This window comes from Bos grunniens, chromosome 13, assembly GCF_055505025.1.
Source record: "Bos grunniens cultivar Pamir isolate PY7600 chromosome 13, Bosgru_T2T1.0, whole genome shotgun sequence".
In the NCBI taxonomy this organism is placed as follows: Eukaryota; Metazoa; Chordata; class Mammalia; order Artiodactyla; family Bovidae; genus Bos; species Bos grunniens.
The window spans coordinates 19,341,093-19,359,119 of NC_141177.1; the positions used below are offsets into that span (position 1 = coordinate 19,341,093).

Sequence of the window (18,027 nt, forward strand, 5' to 3'; positions counted from 1 at the left end):
ATCAGTTTCCCTAGCTCCAGATCCTATGGATAGGACCCTGAAATCTCAGTCCTTAGTCACTCACTAATGCTCCCACAGGATCACAGGGAAGAGAGACGGTCTCTAGCAGAGCGAGCAACCATGATCGAGCATTACAGTTATGATGTGGCTTTAGTTGCTTTCCTGCTTAGCTCAAGAATTTGTCAAAGGGCCTGGAAGCCCTGGTGAAAATGAAAGTGTAGGTTGCTTAGTCGTGTCTGACTCTTTGCGACCCCATGGACTGTCAGGCTCCTCTGTCCATGGGATTCTCCAGGCAAGAATATTGGGTTGCCATTCCCTTCCCCAGGGGATCTTCCCGACCCAGGGATCGAACCTGGGTCTCCAGCATTGCCCTGCCTAGTGCTGCCTAGACCCAAAATTCTGGAAGGAATATTGGGGTATTCCTGAGGAAAATCACTCCCCTTCCCATCCCCCACACAAATCAGAGCAGCCAGTAAGTATGCACCGTGTAAGACACTGAGAAAGCAAGTCACCACCTTCATGAAGTCACAGACTTTATTCCTACAACCACAGGGCCTGAGTACAACTTGGGTAGGAAAAAAGAGCTTCATCTGAGAACATCTCTCATGAGCAAGACTGTTCAGGGGGGCTGGGAACAGAGGACAAGAAAAGTGAGCTCCTCTGGTCCTGGCAGCATAACACAGGTATTCCTTCAAGGACACAAATGATCTGAAAGCCCTCCGGAAACTGAGGCTGCCTGCAGAGCCCCTGGAACAGATGGCAGACAGGCACTGCCATCCGGTACAAAAGGGAATTCAGACGCACAAGAGAAGCAACAAAACGTTTTAAAAAATAATCATTCTTCCAGGACTCACAAACAGGCATTTCTCGGGGCAAGTGCATGCCCAAGATAAGTACTGGTGCTTCCTGAGAGAGATGACATAGGATTAGAGTTGCTTCCCTGTTTCAGTCCATGCCCTCATTTGCCCACTGAACACTTGGGTTTGGGACATGACCTTCAGGTCCCTTCAGGGCTCCAAGGGCTCTTTGCAGTCTAGGGGCACAGCCTGAGGCTGACCTGGGCCCTCTCGCATCTGCCTGGTGGTCGCAGGAAGTTGCCTCCACCCAGAAGCAAAGATGGTCCTCGGTCCCAGACAGCTGGACAAGGGAAGTGTTGTGGGTCAGCACTGGCCCTCAGCACTCCTGGATGGGGGTAGGGAGGGTGGGCAAAACTTTGGAAAGCCAAGCAGGGGGTAATCCTGGGTTCCAGGCAGGATCTTATTCATTGGATGGTCAAGCAGCGGTGGCTGAAGAGCTGGGTGATGATGGATGGGTCGACTACAGTGGACGTGTCCCCCAGGTCGTGGTCATTCTGAGCGATCTTCCGAAGCACCCGCCTCATGATTTTCCCTGGGGGTCCACACGCTTCTGGTTACCTGGTGACAACACACTGACCCACTCCGGCCCTGCCAAAAGCTTCCATCCACGCATACTCGCCCCTAGTGGGCCTTGGCCCATCCAATCCCAATCCCTAGAGGCCTCTGAACATACCTGAGCGAGTTTTAGGCAATCCAGGTGCATTCTGGATGTAATCCGGTGTGGCAATGGGGCCAATCTTTTCTCTAACTGTAACCAACAAATCATTACACATTTTTCCAGTACCCTTAGCCAGGCTGCCCAAAACCAAGGCAGAGATGGCTTTGTTCCCAACCTAATCATTCTCAGGCTCACTTTTTGTCTTTCTCTCTTTTTAACACATTGTCTCTTTACTCTCTCATTGTATATTAATTCACCCTCATGGAACTCAAGCTCTAGAATCAGCCTGCTAGAGTTGAAATTCACTTTACTTGCAGTGTGGCCTCGAACCAGTGATTTATTCCTAAATTCTCTGAGCCTCAATTTCTTCATCTTTAGAAGGAGAGTAACAATAGGATCTATTTCATGGAGGTGTGTGCTCTCAGTTGTTCAGTTGTGTCCAGCTCTTTGTGACCCCATGGACTGTAGCCCATCAGGCTCCTCTGTTCATGGAGTTTTCCAGGCAAGAATACTGGAGTGGGTTGCCATTTCCTACTCCAGGGGATCTTTGTGACCCAGGGATCGAACCCATGTCTTCTGCATCTCCTGCATTGGCAGGCAGATTCTTTACCACTGTGCCACCTGGGAAGCTTCATGGAGGTGACTAGAGATTAAATGTATTAATGCATTTAAAATGCTTAGTTCAGTGGCACAAAGAAAGAATTCTACAAATGTCAATCATTATTAGCATGATGGAGACTGAGTGGGAAGAGGGCAGTCGGCTCCTGGGATCTGTTTGTGGTTTGAGAAACTAGCTCACTACAGCCCCTCCCCAACAACCTGCTGTGGTGACTGGGCCATCAGGACAGACCTGGCAATCCCTGCCCAGGGAAGCTCCTTACTCTGCTTCTTGAGCTCCTCAGTGAGAGCTGGGCTGAAGATGTGGCCATCGCACAAGGTGACAAAGCAGTAGAGGCATTCGCCCTTCACAGGATGAGGGTGTCCAACCACGGCTGCCTCTGCAACAGCCTTGTGTTCCACGAGTGCTGACTCCACCTCTGCCGTGCTCAGCAGGTGTCCTTGTCAAGGGAAAGGAAGTTGCCATGAGAGAGACCCCAGCCCCTGTTCCATCTGTGCCAATAAGGCAGTCCCGGTCTGGTCAAACAGGGACAGCCTTTCATTCATTCCTCAAGGGACATTGTTGCCCACCATCCTGGTTCCTCTCCTCCCAGTGTTTATTACTCTTCAGTGTTTATTACTTCAGCCCAGAAATGAACACTGCACTCCAGGTATGGTCTGGCTCTCTTAGAAGGCTTTGGCTGTGAGTTGCTGGGCGAGCAGGGTTAATGAGAAGGGACGATGGTCCCTAGCCCTCACCAGATACGTTCAGCATGTCATCGATCCTGCCAGTGATCCAGTAATAGCCATCCTTGTCCCGCCGGCAGCCTGGGAGGGGAAAATAAATACACCACAGTAGGATACCACAGCGATCCACATCACCAAACTGCTGTACCCATGGCAACAGCCTCCTAACAAGTCTTCCTGCTGTGCTAGCCAGGCTCCAAGACGGTCACACCAACCTCCGTCTCCTGGTATCTGTATCCCTGTGTAGTCCTTTATCTCACTGTACTAGGGTTTGTCTCCTGAGCAATCGCATTTGGCAGAGATGATAGGATGTCATTTCTGAGATAAGATTATAGAAGACACTGTGGCTTCTATCTTGGTTGCATTCTCTCTGATTATTTGCTCTGGGGTCAGCCAGCTGCCGTGTCATGAGTAGCCCTATGGAGAGGTCCATGTGGCAAGGAACTGAAGATTCCTGCCAACAGCCACATAAGTGAGCTTAGAAGTGGGTCCTCCAGGCTCAGTCAGACCTTTAGATGACTGCAGCCCCAACCACAGGTTGACTGCAACCCACAAGAAATTCTGAATAAGAACCACCAGCGAAGCCACTCACAGAATCCTGATCCTCAGAAACTATGAGATAATTATTGTTTTTAGCTGCCAGGTTTGGAGTTAATTAGTATAACTAATATACTGACCTAAAGTCTATTCTCCATAAAACAAGCAAAGTTATTTTCTAAATAATATATAAATTATAATCACTTCTCTGCTTAAAAAGCCTGATGGTCTCCCACCGTACACTGGATAAAATCCAAATTCCTCACCATGGCTCACAAGGCCCTGTATTATCTCCCTCTCCAACTTGATACAACATTCTTGCTGTTGCTCACTACATTCCAGCTACACAAGCTTCAGTCTGTTCATCAGACATTGCATGCTTATGTCTCTCTGGTACAGAACATTCATTTTTACTCCAGATATTCCCATACCTGGCTGCTTCTTTAGGTCTCTGGTCAAATAACACTTCAAAGAAACTTCTCACCATCCCATGTATGGTGGCTGTCCCTGCAGTATTTATTTGCTGAATTTACTGCCTGTCTGTCTTCACTAGAGAGGATGTAATGTAAACCCCATGAGAGCAGAGACCTTGCCCACCTTATTCATGGTAACATCTGTGCTTAGATAAGTAGTACGTGCTCAATAAATATTTATGGAAGAATGGATTGGTGGATGGACACATGGGCAAACATAGGCTCCAGACATGGGGACGCACTTGACATGGTAATACATACTGCCATGTGCTGCCTCTCTTTCAGCCCAGCAGTGATGGAAACAAGAACATTTTCCCTCATACATCAAATCTCAGCACCGTGCTGAGAGCCTTTCTGCAACACTCATTCCTGTTCTTATGGTCTTCTCTGTATCTCTGACTGGATATTACACATTGATACATAAGACACATCCCTAACCAACTCTTCTTGAAAATGAAAGGGGATGGTACATGTCTTAGTGGGAGGTGTGGGAAAGGGATAGCCAAGGCTCACCATCTCCTGTCACGTAGTACCCGGGGAACTTCTTAAAGTAGGTGGTCTCAAAGCGTTCGTGGTTCCCATAGACCGTGCGCATGATCCCTGGCCAAGGCTGCTTGAACACCTGGAGGATGAGGAAGTGGTAACCATCTGCTACACTGTCTCACAGGAAGACAGTTACGTCTTTGCCAAACCTTAGGAGAAATAGCTTGAATGCCATTCCCAAGAAGTAGAACAAAGTATATGCTTTGGAGACAGTCTAGGCTTGGAATCCTAACTCTGCCACTTACTGTGTGGCCTCAGGTAAGTAACTTTACGTCTCTGAGTTTCAGGATCCTTATCTGTAAATCAGAGAAAATAATTTCTACCTGCCAAAGTTATTTTGAGGATTAAATTAATAGTATGTGGAAGCTGCCTAGCACATGCTTTGTTGGTAATAAGCATTTAGTAAATTTGAGTCTCCTTTTTTAAAAAAAAATGATTTTTATTTATTTGGCTCCACTGGATCTTAGTTGTGGCATGCAGGATGTAGCTCCCCAACCGGGGATCGAACCCAGCCCCCTGCATTGGGAATGTGGAGTCTTAGCTACTGGACCACAAGGGAAGTACCTTGAGTCTCCTTTTAGGTAATCCCTCAGGGATGCAGGTACAATTTGATACAAATGAAAGCAGTTACATAAAAATGTGGGACCCACACATAAGTAAGTAATTATTGCCCCAATCAGTAATGTCCTGTGGCAGCAGATTGGTGGGATGGACAGAACTCTATTCTAAGAGTCAGAGGACCTGGGTTCAAGTCTTGCCCATGTTACTAACTTGCTCTTTTAAAAGTGTATTAGTCACTCAGTCATGTCTGACTCTTTGGGACCCCAGGAACTGTAGTCTGACAGGCTCCTCTGTCCATGGGATTCTCCAGGCAAGAATACTGAATTGCATAGTCATTCCCTTCTCCAGAGGATCTTCCCCACCCAGGGATCGAACCCAGGTCTCCTGCATTGCAGGCAGATTCTTCACCGTCTTGAGCTACCAGGGAAGCTTGCTCTTAGTAAAAACAAAGTGGGTTGGAGGGTGAGGGTGCTAATGATCTCCCTACAACTACTAAATGATCACAACAGCTTACATTTATCAAGCACCAACTCTTAGGTTCTGTGCTAAATAAACCCTTCACATGAATCATCTAATCAATCCAGCAACCACAGGGGATAAAGATACTGCTGCTATTGCTGTTTAGTTGCTAAGTCATGTCCGACTCTTTTTTGCGATCCCAGGGACTACAGCCCTCCAGGCTTCTCTGTCTATGGGATTTCCCAGGCAAGAGTACTGCAGTGAGTTGTCATTTCCTTCTCCAGACAAAGGTACTATGGTAACTCTTTTACAAATGAGAATATTTATGTTCAGAGGGGTTAGGTAACTTATCTAAAGTCACAGAAGAGGCAGAGCCAGGTTTGCACCCAGGCAGGTTGACTCTGGAGCCTATATGATTTTCCACTGTCTTTCAGACCCAAAAAGGCACCATCAAGTATCTTTGAGTAGAGCCCTTAAGAGTCTTGTGGGCCAAAAGGCCTAGAGGCAGGCAAAATATCCAGAAGGATTGCCCCACTAGGGTCTCTCTGCAGAGGATAAACCCTCAACCAGGGAGCTTTAGCCAAAAGCAGCTACCAGGAAAGGTTAGGTTCTAAACTCTAAAGGAAAGCACACTGTGCCCTTTTGTGGACCATCCTCCCCTCCCCCTCATCAAAGACCCACAAGGGCTAGGATCTCACCAGATAGCCTTCAGCTTCACCTTCTAACTCTTCCCCAGACTCATTCAGGATCGCAGGAGCTACCCCGAAGAATGGGAAGGTCTAGAAGCAAACAGGAGACAGGACTCACAACGAGGAATGAGACAACTCTGACTCAACTCTCTACCTCTAGAGAGCCCCAGAGCCCCAGATTCCCCACACCTATCAGTCCAGCCCCCTACCCTCTACCTAGGCTGAATGCCCCAAGACTCTCCCCGGCCTAGCCCAGGACCAGCCAGGGGAGCCTCACTCACAGCAGAACCAGGCTTCATGGGTATGGCCCCAGGGAGCGGGGTCAGCATATGGCCACCCTGTGGAAGTCAGAGACCGGGGGTTTGAGTCAGTCTTCGCACACTGTGCCTGAGCCCCAGCCTTCTGAACCTGTTACTTACTGTCTCTGTCTGCCAGAAGGTGTCCACAATGGGGCAGCGCTGTGCACCTACCACCCGGTGGTACCAGAGCCAGGCCTCAGGGTTGATAGGTTCGCCCACAGTTCCTAGCACCTGTAAGGACGCCCGGCTGTGCCTTGGGCAGAACAGTGGGGAGAAAGGGAGGCTCTGAGCACCACTAGGAACCAGGAAGACATGCACAGGCTCTTCTGCCCCCTCCCCTATTCCAAGCCAGGGTGTTAGAATAATGGGCTGGAAAGGACTGTGCAAAGGCCAGCACCAGCTCTGAGGGACACTCAAGGGGCAGCAGCCAGAGAGGGGTCTCACTTGGTAACAGGCTCATCTCCAAACTTCATGAGCAGACGGATGGCTGTAGGTGCTGTGTAGAACTTGGTCACCTTGTACTTCTCCACGATATTCCATAGGCGGCTGACATCCGGGTATGTGGGAATCCCCTCAAACTGACCCCAATAATGGCTGGTCATTTTCAGCCCTTCTCAATAGTCCCTCCATCCCCCTACCATACCCTCAGGCTCAGTATTTTGCCTTTTCTGACAAATCCCTGTCTTCACACCCTTACCAGACAAGCCAAGAGATTTTCCCACTCAGCATATACAACCCTCTGAGAACTCCTCTTTCTCAAGGAAACAGGTCATTGTATAAGTCCCTCTGCCTCTAGGCAAGGTGGCTTTAGGAGGTCATCACCCAGGATCATCTTGTCCATCCCCTAAATAAGCCAGGTAGTCATGGGTCCCAGCACCCTTCTTACCAAAACACTGGTGGCACCATTGGCCAGTGGCCCATAGGTGACATAGGAATGGCCAGTGATCCAGCCAATGTCTGCGGTGCACCAGAACACATCCTCCGCATGAAAGTCAAACACATACTTGAAGGTTGTGGCCACATAGAGCATGTAGCCCCCAACTGTGTGTAACACGCCCTGTGGAGAGAATAGGGCCTCAAGTTGGGCTCACCCTCGCTGACTACCAAATGTAGAGGAAAAGCCTCCCCAGGATTCTGGCCCTGCCAGCACTGCTTTCACAGCATCCATCTCTCTTCCATCCTGCTTTCTCCACGTTCCCACTTCACACACCACATGTATTTATATAGTCAGTCCATCATCCACACTCACACCCTAAGATGGTATTTCTGAACCACCCACATTACTTTCACACACATGAACCCTTTCAGTACACTCACATCCAATAGTGTCTCTGTTGTGTGTGCACACGCATACAATTATTCGTTGATAGAATGAGAGTGGGGAAAAAAGATAATCTTCTTTGCTTGCTCCATTAATATCTCATCCCTACCAGGCTCCTCCATCCATGGGATTTTCCAGGCAAGAATACTGGAGTGGGTTGCCATTTTCTTCTCCAAGGAAAGAGAGGCCCAAATTGTGTCTCTAAAGGTTCACTGAGGAATACTCCAAAGCTTGTGGAGAGAATAATTTATGGATGTGGCGAGTGGAAGGTAGAGTGATATATCTTTTAAGTCAGAGTTCTAAGTGTTTCCAGTTCCCACACTGCTCCGGGAGGGACTAGATGTTACCAGTGTGGCATGTGAAAGGGATTGAACTCTAAGAGCTGTAGTCAAGAAGGCAAAGAGGGATCCCTGTGCCCACTCTTGGCCTTGACTTTACAGGCAGCTCTTCTTCAACCAAACCACGTGGGTATGGGCAGGAAACACAGATGTCAGCCCCATGGATTTATCCTTTCCTCCTTTTCTGGGCACCCTGAGGCTCCCCACTTGAATTGTCTGACCTTGGGCTTCACCATCAGTGATTGAGGATTTATGTCAATTTGATTTAGAAAAGGTAATGTGATATTTCTGAGTTGTAAATTTCATGTCATTACATGTTTCCTCAGAAACTCACTTCTCACCCTCACACAGTGTATGTACCCACACACACACACACACACTTGCCTTGGGTTTGCCTGTGGAGCCACTGGTGTACAGGATGAAGAGAGGGTCTTCAGCATCACACCATTCAGGCTCACACTCATCCCCTGCCTTCTGCATGAGTTCATGCCACCACAAGTCAACCCCCTCATTCCAGGAGATCTGCAGGGGGCAGAAAATAGGAATGGGCAACGAGGAATTGTGAACAGATCAGGCTGGGGGCAAAATTCACCCCTACCTAGCACCTGGAGAGGCCAGGGCAGGAGTGGCAGATGGAGGTCCTGAGAGGGAGGAAGGGCCCAGAGAGGGTGAAATGGGGCAGGGAGAACAGAAACAGAACCAGGAGGCTTCTTGGGTACTCCCAGCACCCTGCTTCAGAACTTCTCTCACCTGGCCTCAGGCGGAGGCGGCCCCCTTGGTTGGTCCCTTCTCGGGTCATTCCTAGCTTAAATGTCACCTTCTTGGAAAGGTTTAACCTAAACAGCATCTGATAGGCTCCCAGACCCACCCTCACCCCTACTATTCTTCTTTTTTTTTTTTTAATCAGCTTGTGAGATTAGTTTCCCAACCAGGAATTGAACGTGGGCCCTTAGCAGTGAAAGCGCAGAGTCTTAACTCTGGATGGCCAAGGAATTCCCACCCCTGCTATAATTCTTGATCACAGCACCTTATTTCTTTACCACATAGCACATATTTCCAGTTATTTTATTTAGCTGTTTACTTGATTACCGTCTCCCCAGATAGTGACCTCTATGAGTACATTGGCATGTCTATCTTTCTTGCCCACCCCTCTAAATCTCCAACACCTAGTAAAATGCCTAGCACTCAACAGGCACTCAGTAAAATTTTGTTGGATGAATGAATATGCATACACAGGCCTGTATACACACATATATACTTATGGGACTAGTGGCTCATCAGCAGGGATGCAGATACCACACAATTCAGAAATGCAGAATTAGTCAGAGCCTGCAGGTGAGGGGGGTACCTGACCCCAATAGTTAGTAGCAAAAGAAGTCAACAGATGTTGGTCTAAGCATCTTTTTTTGCATGTACGGACATCATCCACATCTGGAGGTTCCTACTCCAGCTCTGCCCTGACCCTATACCAGTGGTACCAATGGGTTTCTCATAAAGACACTTCCTTGAGGTTCCATTCAGAAGGAAACTTTGCTTTAAGTTGGTGGAAAAGGATCAAGGTGGATTTCTCCCAGTAGAAGGATGTCCCTCGAATACTGAAGTGTCTTTCAGATCTGTCATCCTGAAATTTTTGTAAACTTTCCTTGAAACTGTTTTACTTTCTGAATTATATCACCTGTGTGAAAACTGGTTTTAAGTCTACTCTTTGCTGAGTGAAGTTGTATTCCCTGAGTTCGTCCAAAGTTGCACTGGATTTCGATTCCCAGTTCTGCCACTTCCTAGATATATATGACCATGGGCAAGCCACTCTACCTCAAGTTACTCATTTTTAAAATGAGGATAGTCATTCTTGCCCTGATAGTCTCACAGGATTTTGGAAACATCAAAGGAAATCTGTTATTACCTAGTAAACATCAAGCCTTGGATTGTCTGGGTGGGCAGAGAAGACTGATGTATGTCAGGAAGGTGAAAAGTTAATTCCACTGAACTCCTCTGGGAGGTGAAATAAGAGTGTGATGATGGAAACTATTGTGGGTTTGGTTTAACTGTCACAAAACTGTTTCATATTCATTACTTCCTTGTTCTATAGTCCCATTTGGCAGGTAGACATGATAGTATAAGAGGAAACATCCTATTCCTCTCATTATATGGTTATATAGTAATTTATTGTGTGCATATTTGGTTTCAAAGCCCCACAGTGTTAGACACATACCTTGATAAATTAAAAATTACCATTCTCTTTTTTCTGAACTATCTGTCTCTTACTCTGGAGAATTTGAAGTTTCTGGCATGACAAGTCCAGGTCAAGAGAGACACCATTAAGAAGAAAAAGAACAGAGAGAAGGTCCCCACAAGCTAGAAAATACAAAAATACACCCTACTTTTTTTTAAAATTGGAATAGCCATACAGGTGTACACATACATTGTCACATGAATAATTTTTTGCCCACCAGATGATCTACTTGAGATGAGGGCACTAATGTGTTTAAGAAGAAGTGTGTCAATAGTGCTTTGAGCAAATGCAGCTAGTCTATGGTGCTGGTGTGGATGGTCACAGAAAAGGCACTAGGTACACGCAAGGGCAAAGCACAGTTACACTGTGGCAGTGAGGGGACTCTTGTAATCTTGTAAAACTGCTTCCTTTGTGGGTGTGGGTAAGGACGGTGGGGTGGATACTCCAGGTGGGGAGCTGATAACCAGCACCAGGAAGCAGGCTGAGAGCAATCAGTGGCACACATGTTGGTTGTGAATTAGGTGTATACCTATGAGGGCCCAGGGCTTGGAACCAGGAAAAGGTTTGCATTTTCTGAAATAAGAATCAAGGAGCTGGCCTTTGTTATTGGACCAGGAAAGCCTTAGGGAGGGCAGCTGCCAGGTGTGAGAGAGGAATATGAGGAAGCTTATAGGTAATATGTTTGAGGAAGGTCCCTGCCAACTGTAACAGGCCCTCCCTTGAAGACTGCTTAAGAATGAGGGGTTTGGAGCTCTGCCAAGATTTCCACTGTTTTGACTACAGTTCTCAGGCCAACCAACCTGGGTTTTGTAAGCCGATTTTTATGGTCTTTGGGTTTTTGGTAACTGAGTCTTTTTACCTCCAAGAAATAAAATTCCAGGAGCCTGTGGCCTAACAACCTCTGGTATTAAGAATTAAAAGAGTTTATTTCTTTTCTAAACTCCCTTTTAGAAATGCCAGCCTGTCTGCTATATTAGAAATAATAAAAGCTAACATTTATGGAGCAGTTATTATGTGTCGAACACTTTACCTATACTGACAAAACCCTGTCGGGTAGGTACAATTTTATCCTTATTTTAGAGATGGGGAAACTGAAGTAAAGGAGCTTAAGAAACTTGCCCAAGTTCCCACATAGCAGGTAACAGAGCCAAGATGTGAAGCCAAGTGGTCTGACTCCAGAGCCTATATTCTAACCACTAAGTTTGTTTCCTCTTTCAAGAGAAAAGTCTTAGGTCCCTGCCTGAGTTTTCAAATGAAAACATTTTTCCCTAAGACTCAGATCTGTCTCCACCGTGCTAATGAGAATAGAGAAAAGGTGTATTATATTTACCATTAGCCTAAGAGGTTGATCATAGCAGATTTAGAGTAAGACATCCTATGAGGATGGTAAAACTCAAGAGGAATAGTGGCTTTTATGTTTTGTTTTAGTAAGCAAAGAGGTTCTTTTAAAGCATTTACTATCATGTCTCCATTACTGATAAGGGAACTGAAGTCCAAAGAGAAGGGGTGACTCATTTAAGGTCATATAGCTAAAAATTGGTCTCTGGACTCCAAACCCAGTCTCTCCTCTATACTAATCAGCTTTGAGTCCCCACTTAAGAGTCTCTCTTCTTAGAATCACCTACAATATAACTTTTGTTCAATTTAGCATTTAATTATATCAGAGTTTATGTGTAGTTTGTAAATCCCAAAGTAGTTTATAAATATATTTAGGAGCCTTCTTCTCAGCTGCCAACTTGATGGTGATTCCCAACGTCAAGGTCTGCATCCCCTCTACCTGTTCCTCCTGTCTTTCCTGGTTCTGCCTCAGCTAAGTGCACAGTAAAAACTTTCTGACAGACAGCTTGGTCCTCTCTCCCGCAATGGTCCTGAGAAGCAGGAGTGAAATGGGATGTCTGTTGCTACCTCTCTGAGATCCATGCTCTATGCCAATTCAGAACAATAAGCATTTGGTCTCATGACCCTACAGAGTGACTTAGACTAACTAAGGGTAGAGAGAAGGGGGTTAGGTCTGGCAGTCACCTCAATGGGGCGAACAGGCAAAGAGCAGTTGGACAAGCAAACAAGCATGCAGGAAAGCAGTGCCCAAGGCAATGCAGAGGTGGATACCTGGGGCCGGATGTGCTTGGGTTTCTCTTTCGGCTTACCCTGTTAAGAGCCCACGGAAAGGGTGGTGAGCAGGGTCCAAGGATAGGAGAGGGGGAGGGAAGGGTCAATGTGCCCCAAACCTCTGGCTGCTTCCTTTCCCTCTGGTTCCTCTCTCACTGGTCCTCCCAGCCTCCATTTTCCTGATTCTGTTCATAGCCTCTATACACTCAGAACCCCAAATGCTGACAGGGTCTCCAATGTTCCTAGACCAGACTCAAGTCTGTCTAGCTCTAAGACTACTCAAAGCCTCTCAAGTCACAGAATTTCAGAAACCCCTGTCCTTCTGGACCCTGGAGCTTTTATCCTTCATGCCTCTTAGACCTGGAGGCCACCACTGGGCTTTTTCATCAGAAGCATGTATCCAAAGCTATCAAGGGCCATCTATTGAGGGGCAGATCCTGGTCTTTCCATGGTGGGACCACATAGGTAGCCCACCCCAAACCAAAGACCAGTATTTAAGATGACTACATATAGTCACCCAGGTCAGCCCATTTCTAACCCAAGCCCAATCCCTAAAGATCCCTGATGCCCATCAGAATACTCCAACCAGCACAGGAGTCTTCCTCACAATCTCTTGGGCTAAGTTTCCAAAGCTCCCTACCTACATCCAAGGTCAAAGTCCCCTATCTCCAGCCAGCCCTGCCAGGGAGGCCATTCCGAGGACTGCTCCTAGATCCTCAGCATTATGATAAGGAAACAAAGATGGACATCAGGAACTTCCTGGGGAGGAAGAGGGAGCCAGTTGGAGCCCAGAGGAGGGCATAATGGTACCAGACTCACCTGCACATCCGGGCATGGCCTCTTAATCGGAGGAGACTGGCTAGGAGAGTCACCTGTGACCAGCTCTGCCCGCCCCAGGTGCTTGACCACAATGCAGCATTTCACTGGGAAACCCCTGGAGGAAAGAAAAGCCTGAAGTGGTGGGCTGGTTGGCTCAAAGGAGAATTTGGCAAGACCCACCCATGTCTATCTAGGGTAGGAGGGACAAAGGAAACCTGGCACTGGGGAAATGCCCAGTCAACTCAGGGCAGTAGCCAGCAGACCAAACACACTTACTTCTCCTGACACTTCTCCAGGGCCTCGTCAGCCAGCTCCTTCAGGTTGACAAGCTTTTCCCCCCTGTAGAAGGCATCTTTGGGGAGCAACAGATATTCCAAGCCTTAGGAAGGCATCACACTTCTACCCCTTTATCCCTAGTAGGTACAATGTTCAGTCCTTCCTGGATAGGCCTCTTGTCTCTGGATCTTCCAGCTAATTTGAGCTAACAGAGGGAAGGCTGAGGTGGAAGCAGGAAATAAAGGGTAGGCTGCCCCTACCCTTTACATTAAGCAGCCCCAAATACCAGCTAGCTGGTTGAAGACCAAGACTTTGAGTGTGGGGGTTTTGGGGGAGGGGTGAGAGACTTAGTCACCTGTAGTGATGAGAAGGCTACAATTGGAATCCAGGATCCGTTCACAAAGAGACTCTGAAGAGAACCCCGCAAACTAGAAAAGGGAAGAAAGACTGAGAAAGATGGCAACCCAAGGATCGAGTGAACAAGAAAAGGAATAAGGAACCTATGACACAAACATTCTAAATGCTTTAGTCTTGTTTTTCAGATTCTCCATCATCCAGGCTCAACCTACTTATCCTGAGCCCTACCCCCAACCAGGCCCCTTTCTCCAGCCCCAATTCCTACCACAATGGAGTGCAGAGCCCCAAGGCGGGCACACGCCAGCATAGCCACCACGAGCTCCGGGATCATGGGCATGTAGATGGCCACTCGGTCACCCTTGCAAATGCCTGCGGTAAAGGACACAGGTCATGGACCATAGTGGATCCCACCTGCTGCTACGTGTTCCTTCTCATCCAATTATCTGCCACCCACCTACCTCCCCTCCCAGGTGACCTTTCCTGTTCTTCTGTTAGCAGATTCCTTCTTTTCCTTGTCAACCTCCCCCAAGTCCTCAGATACCCCCAGGCTGGGCTCTCCAGTCCTCTCCCTGTATCCCCTCACTCACCCTGTTTTCGGAGAACATTGCTGAACCGACACACTTGGACCAGAAGCTCTCGGTATGTGATCTGGGTGGTTTCCTCTGGCTCATTGCCCTCCCTGAGATGTATCAGAAAGAGCCAGTCATTAGGGAATATGACTTCTTCCCCAAACAAACAAACAAAAATAGGAACAGTCATAAAATCCATTCATTAACACCAAGGCCTGGGAATATTCTGTGAGGGTGAGCCATCTGCCACCACACCTTGAGCTGACTGATCAGATACACTGGGCTTACAAGATATACTTTATACACAACCTGTGTATCACTGGAAAATGCACTGCCATCTCTGAACCTCATTTGATAAAATGGGATCATGGTCTTCTCTCTTCCATTCGAGGCATGTATTAAGGAGAAATGGTATCACGAATGTGATTCTTCCTGAAAGTGATGTCAGCATTGCACTGGTGTTATTCAAAGTGGGGTCTCTAGATTACTTGTACCCAAGTCACCTAGGGAACTTGTCAAAATGTAGATTCCTGAGCCCAAACTCAGAATCACAATCACAAGATCCAAGAATCTGCTTCTTTACTACAAGTTGGTATAAAGAATCAATAGGTAAATCAGATGCACCTTTAAAGTTGAGAATCACCACCCTCTATCAACTTCTTGCTGTCTACCTCCTCAGCCTTGCCTCCTACTCCTTTCTAGGCTTCAGCCTGGTTTCCTTCGGTCATTTCTTCATCGATTCATTTGCTTATTCAACTACTATGTGCTATATATATGAATAGAAATAAGGCACTGAGAATAAGATAAGCAAAATCCCTCCCAACATGAAGCTTATATTCCAATGATAGTACAGGAAATATACAAGTAAAAATATAACAGATAATTTAATTTCCAATTATGATAAGCATTATGAAAGATATAAAGAATGACATAATAATGACCGAGAAATTTTTAAAAAGACATCTTAAGGATTCAGACTGTATACAAAGATTTAACTGTAAGAATATCCCCTTCAGTATTATTTTTCAATTTTATGATTTTTAAATAATTCTACTGCACAATTGCACTCATCTCACATGCTAGCAAAGTAATGCTCAAAATTCTTCAAGCTAGTCTTCAACAGTATGTGAACCAAGAAATTCCAGATGTTCAATCTGGATTTACAAAAGGCAAAGGAACCAAAGATCAAATTGGAACATCTGTTGGGTCATAGAAAAAGCAAGAGAATTCCAGAAAAACATCTACTTCTGCTTATTGACTATGCCAAAGCTTTTGACTGTGTAGATCACAACAAACTGTGGAAAATTCTTAAACAGATTGGAATACCAGACCAACTTACCTGCCTCCTGAGAAATCTGTATGCAGGTCAAGAAGGAACAATTAGAACTGGACGTGGAACAATGGACTGGTTCCAAATTGAGAAACGAGTATGTCAAGGCTGTATATTGTCACCCTACTTATTTAACTTATATGCAGAGTGCTGCTGCTGCTGCTAAGTCGCTTCAATCATGTTTGACTCTGTGCGACCCCACAGACGGCAGCCCACCAGGCTCCCCCGTCCCTGGGATTCTCCAGGCAAGAATACTAGAGTGGGTTGCCATTTCCTCCTCCAATGCATGAAAGTGAAAAGTGAAAGTGAAGTGGCTCAGTCGTGTCCGACCCTCAGTGACCCCATGGACCGCAGCCTTCCAGGCTCCTCCATCCATGGGATTTTCCAGGCAAGAGTACTGGAGTGGGGTGCCATTGCCTTCTCCGTACTTCATGTGAAATGCCGGACTGGATGAAACACAAGCTAGAATCAGTACTGCTGGGAGAAATATCAATAACCTCAGATACAAAGATGGCACCACATTTATGGCAGAAAGCAAAGAAGAACTAAAGAGCCTCTTGATGAAAGTGAAAGAGGAGAGTGAAAAAGTTGGCTTAAAACTCAACATTCAGAAAACTAAGATCATGGCATCTAGTCCTATCACTTCATGGAAATTGATGGGGAAATGAAACAGTGACAGACTTTATCTTTTTGGGCTCCAAAATCACTGCAGATGGTGACTGCTGCCATGAAATTAAAAGACGCTTGCTCCTTGGAACAAAAGCTATGACTAATCTAGACAGCATATTAAAAAGCAGAGACATTACTTTGCCAACAAAGGTCTGTCTAGTTGAAGCTATTGTTTTTCCAGTAGTCATGTATGGATGTGAGAGTTGGACCATAAAGAAAGCTGAGCGCCAAAGAATTGATGCTTTCGAACGGTGGTGTTGGAGAAGACTCTTGAGAGTCCCTTGGACTGCAAGGAGATCAAACCAGTCAATCCTGAAGGAAATCAGTTCTGAATGTTCATTGGAAGGACTGATGCTGAAGCTGAAACTCCAATACTTTGGCCACCTGATGCGAAAAACTGACTTATTAGAAAAGACCCTGACGCTAGGTAAGATTGAAGGCAGGAGGAGAAGGGGACAACAGAGAATGAGACAGTTGGATGACATCACCGACTCAATGGACATGAATTTGAGCATTCTCTGGGAGTTGGTGATGGACAGGGCGGCCTGGCGTGCTGCAGTCCATGGGGTCGCAAAGAGTCGGACACAACTGAGCAACTGACCTGAACTGAACATAAAAAGATATGTAAATTTTTTAAGTGAATTTGAAAATTGAATTTTAACGCTGTTCAGAAGAGAAATAAATACTTCAAAGTCCCCAAAAAAGCATAGAATGGGGAGGTGGGAAAGAAGAGCTTTAAGCACAGGACAGGCCTATTAGACAAGCATATAAACATGCTTCTGTGTTTATATACTCTCTTTTTTTCCTATACAAATGGTGGCATACAATATGCATTTTTCTGTATCTTGTTTTTTATTGAATATAATATGCATTCAATAAACTGCATAAATCTTAAATATAGAGCTTGATCATCTTGCTTAATTTTTAAATTTAACAATATATCTGGATATCATTTTCCATTAAGACTTACAGTGCTATTTCATTTTCTTTGTCATATGCATAATGTTCTACTATTTGTGTGTGCCATAATTTATTTAACAAATAAATATTTCAATGAGTATCTTTATTAATATGTCATTTACTCACTTGAAAATATATCTGAAGGATGAATTACTAGAAGTGAAATTGTTGGGTCAAAGATATGGACATTTGAAATACTGATAAATACTAGAGGATAAGTTCCCTAAGTAGGATGATCAGGGAAGGCCTCTCTCTGGAGAGGTGACATTTGAGCTAAGACCTGAGCAATGAGAGCAGGCAAATGTATGAGTTCTTGAGAAGAGTATCCTGGGCAGGTAGTAAAGAGCTTGGCCTATTCAAAGAACAGAAAGGAAGCTAATATGGCTGGAGTGTAGTGAACAAGAAGGAGAGTAAGAATCAGAAGTAGGCAGCAGTCAGATCACATAGGGCTTTGTAGGCACGGTAAGAAATTTGAATTTTATCCTAAGGAGATTCTTCCTGGCTTCCCTTACACACAAAGTGCCACTTCCACAATCTTAATCACACCAATGCCCCAGCTCAGAATGCCTTCCCACCTCTTTCAGGCAGCACCACGTAGCCCTCCATAAAGGTCACTGTGCTTCCTT

The 18,027-nt window shown here is 46.0% G+C and overlaps 1 protein-coding gene across 6 annotated transcripts in view; it reads right to left on the bottom strand.

Moving 5' to 3' along the window:
• Positions 1-520: 520 nt before the first annotated feature.
• ACSS2 (acyl-CoA synthetase short chain family member 2) overlaps positions 521-18,027 on the bottom strand; it is a 46,784-nt gene continuing 29,277 nt past the window's right edge. For 2 of the 6 annotated variants that reach the window (XM_086332225.1, XM_086332221.1), the window contains 17 exons: positions 14,461-14,552; positions 14,139-14,242; positions 13,872-13,944; positions 13,517-13,592; positions 13,241-13,355; positions 12,422-12,460; positions 8,464-8,601; positions 7,307-7,477; positions 6,865-6,998; positions 6,541-6,673; positions 6,403-6,459; positions 6,131-6,211; positions 4,383-4,491; positions 2,872-2,940; positions 2,397-2,573; positions 1,531-1,605; positions 521-1,389 (listed from right to left, as the gene is read on the bottom strand). In XM_086332225.1, coding sequence (XP_086188351.1) covers positions 1,262-1,389; positions 1,531-1,605; positions 2,397-2,573; positions 2,872-2,940; positions 4,383-4,491; positions 6,131-6,211; positions 6,403-6,459; positions 6,541-6,673; positions 6,865-6,998; positions 7,307-7,477; positions 8,464-8,601; positions 12,422-12,460; positions 13,241-13,355; positions 13,517-13,592; positions 13,872-13,944; positions 14,139-14,210 — 1,647 coding nt within the window. In that variant the 5' untranslated portion in view covers positions 14,211-14,242; positions 14,461-14,552 and the 3' untranslated portion in view covers positions 521-1,261. Of the gene's footprint in view, positions 1,416-1,530; positions 1,606-2,396; positions 2,574-2,871; positions 2,941-4,382; positions 4,492-6,130; positions 6,212-6,402; positions 6,460-6,540; positions 6,674-6,864; positions 6,999-7,306; positions 7,478-8,463; positions 8,602-12,421; positions 12,461-13,240; positions 13,356-13,516; positions 13,593-13,871; positions 13,945-14,138; positions 14,243-14,460; positions 14,553-18,027 lie in introns of all 6 variants that reach the window. The other 4 variants (XM_086332226.1, XM_086332222.1, XM_086332223.1 and 1 more) reach the window with 3 other exon arrangements.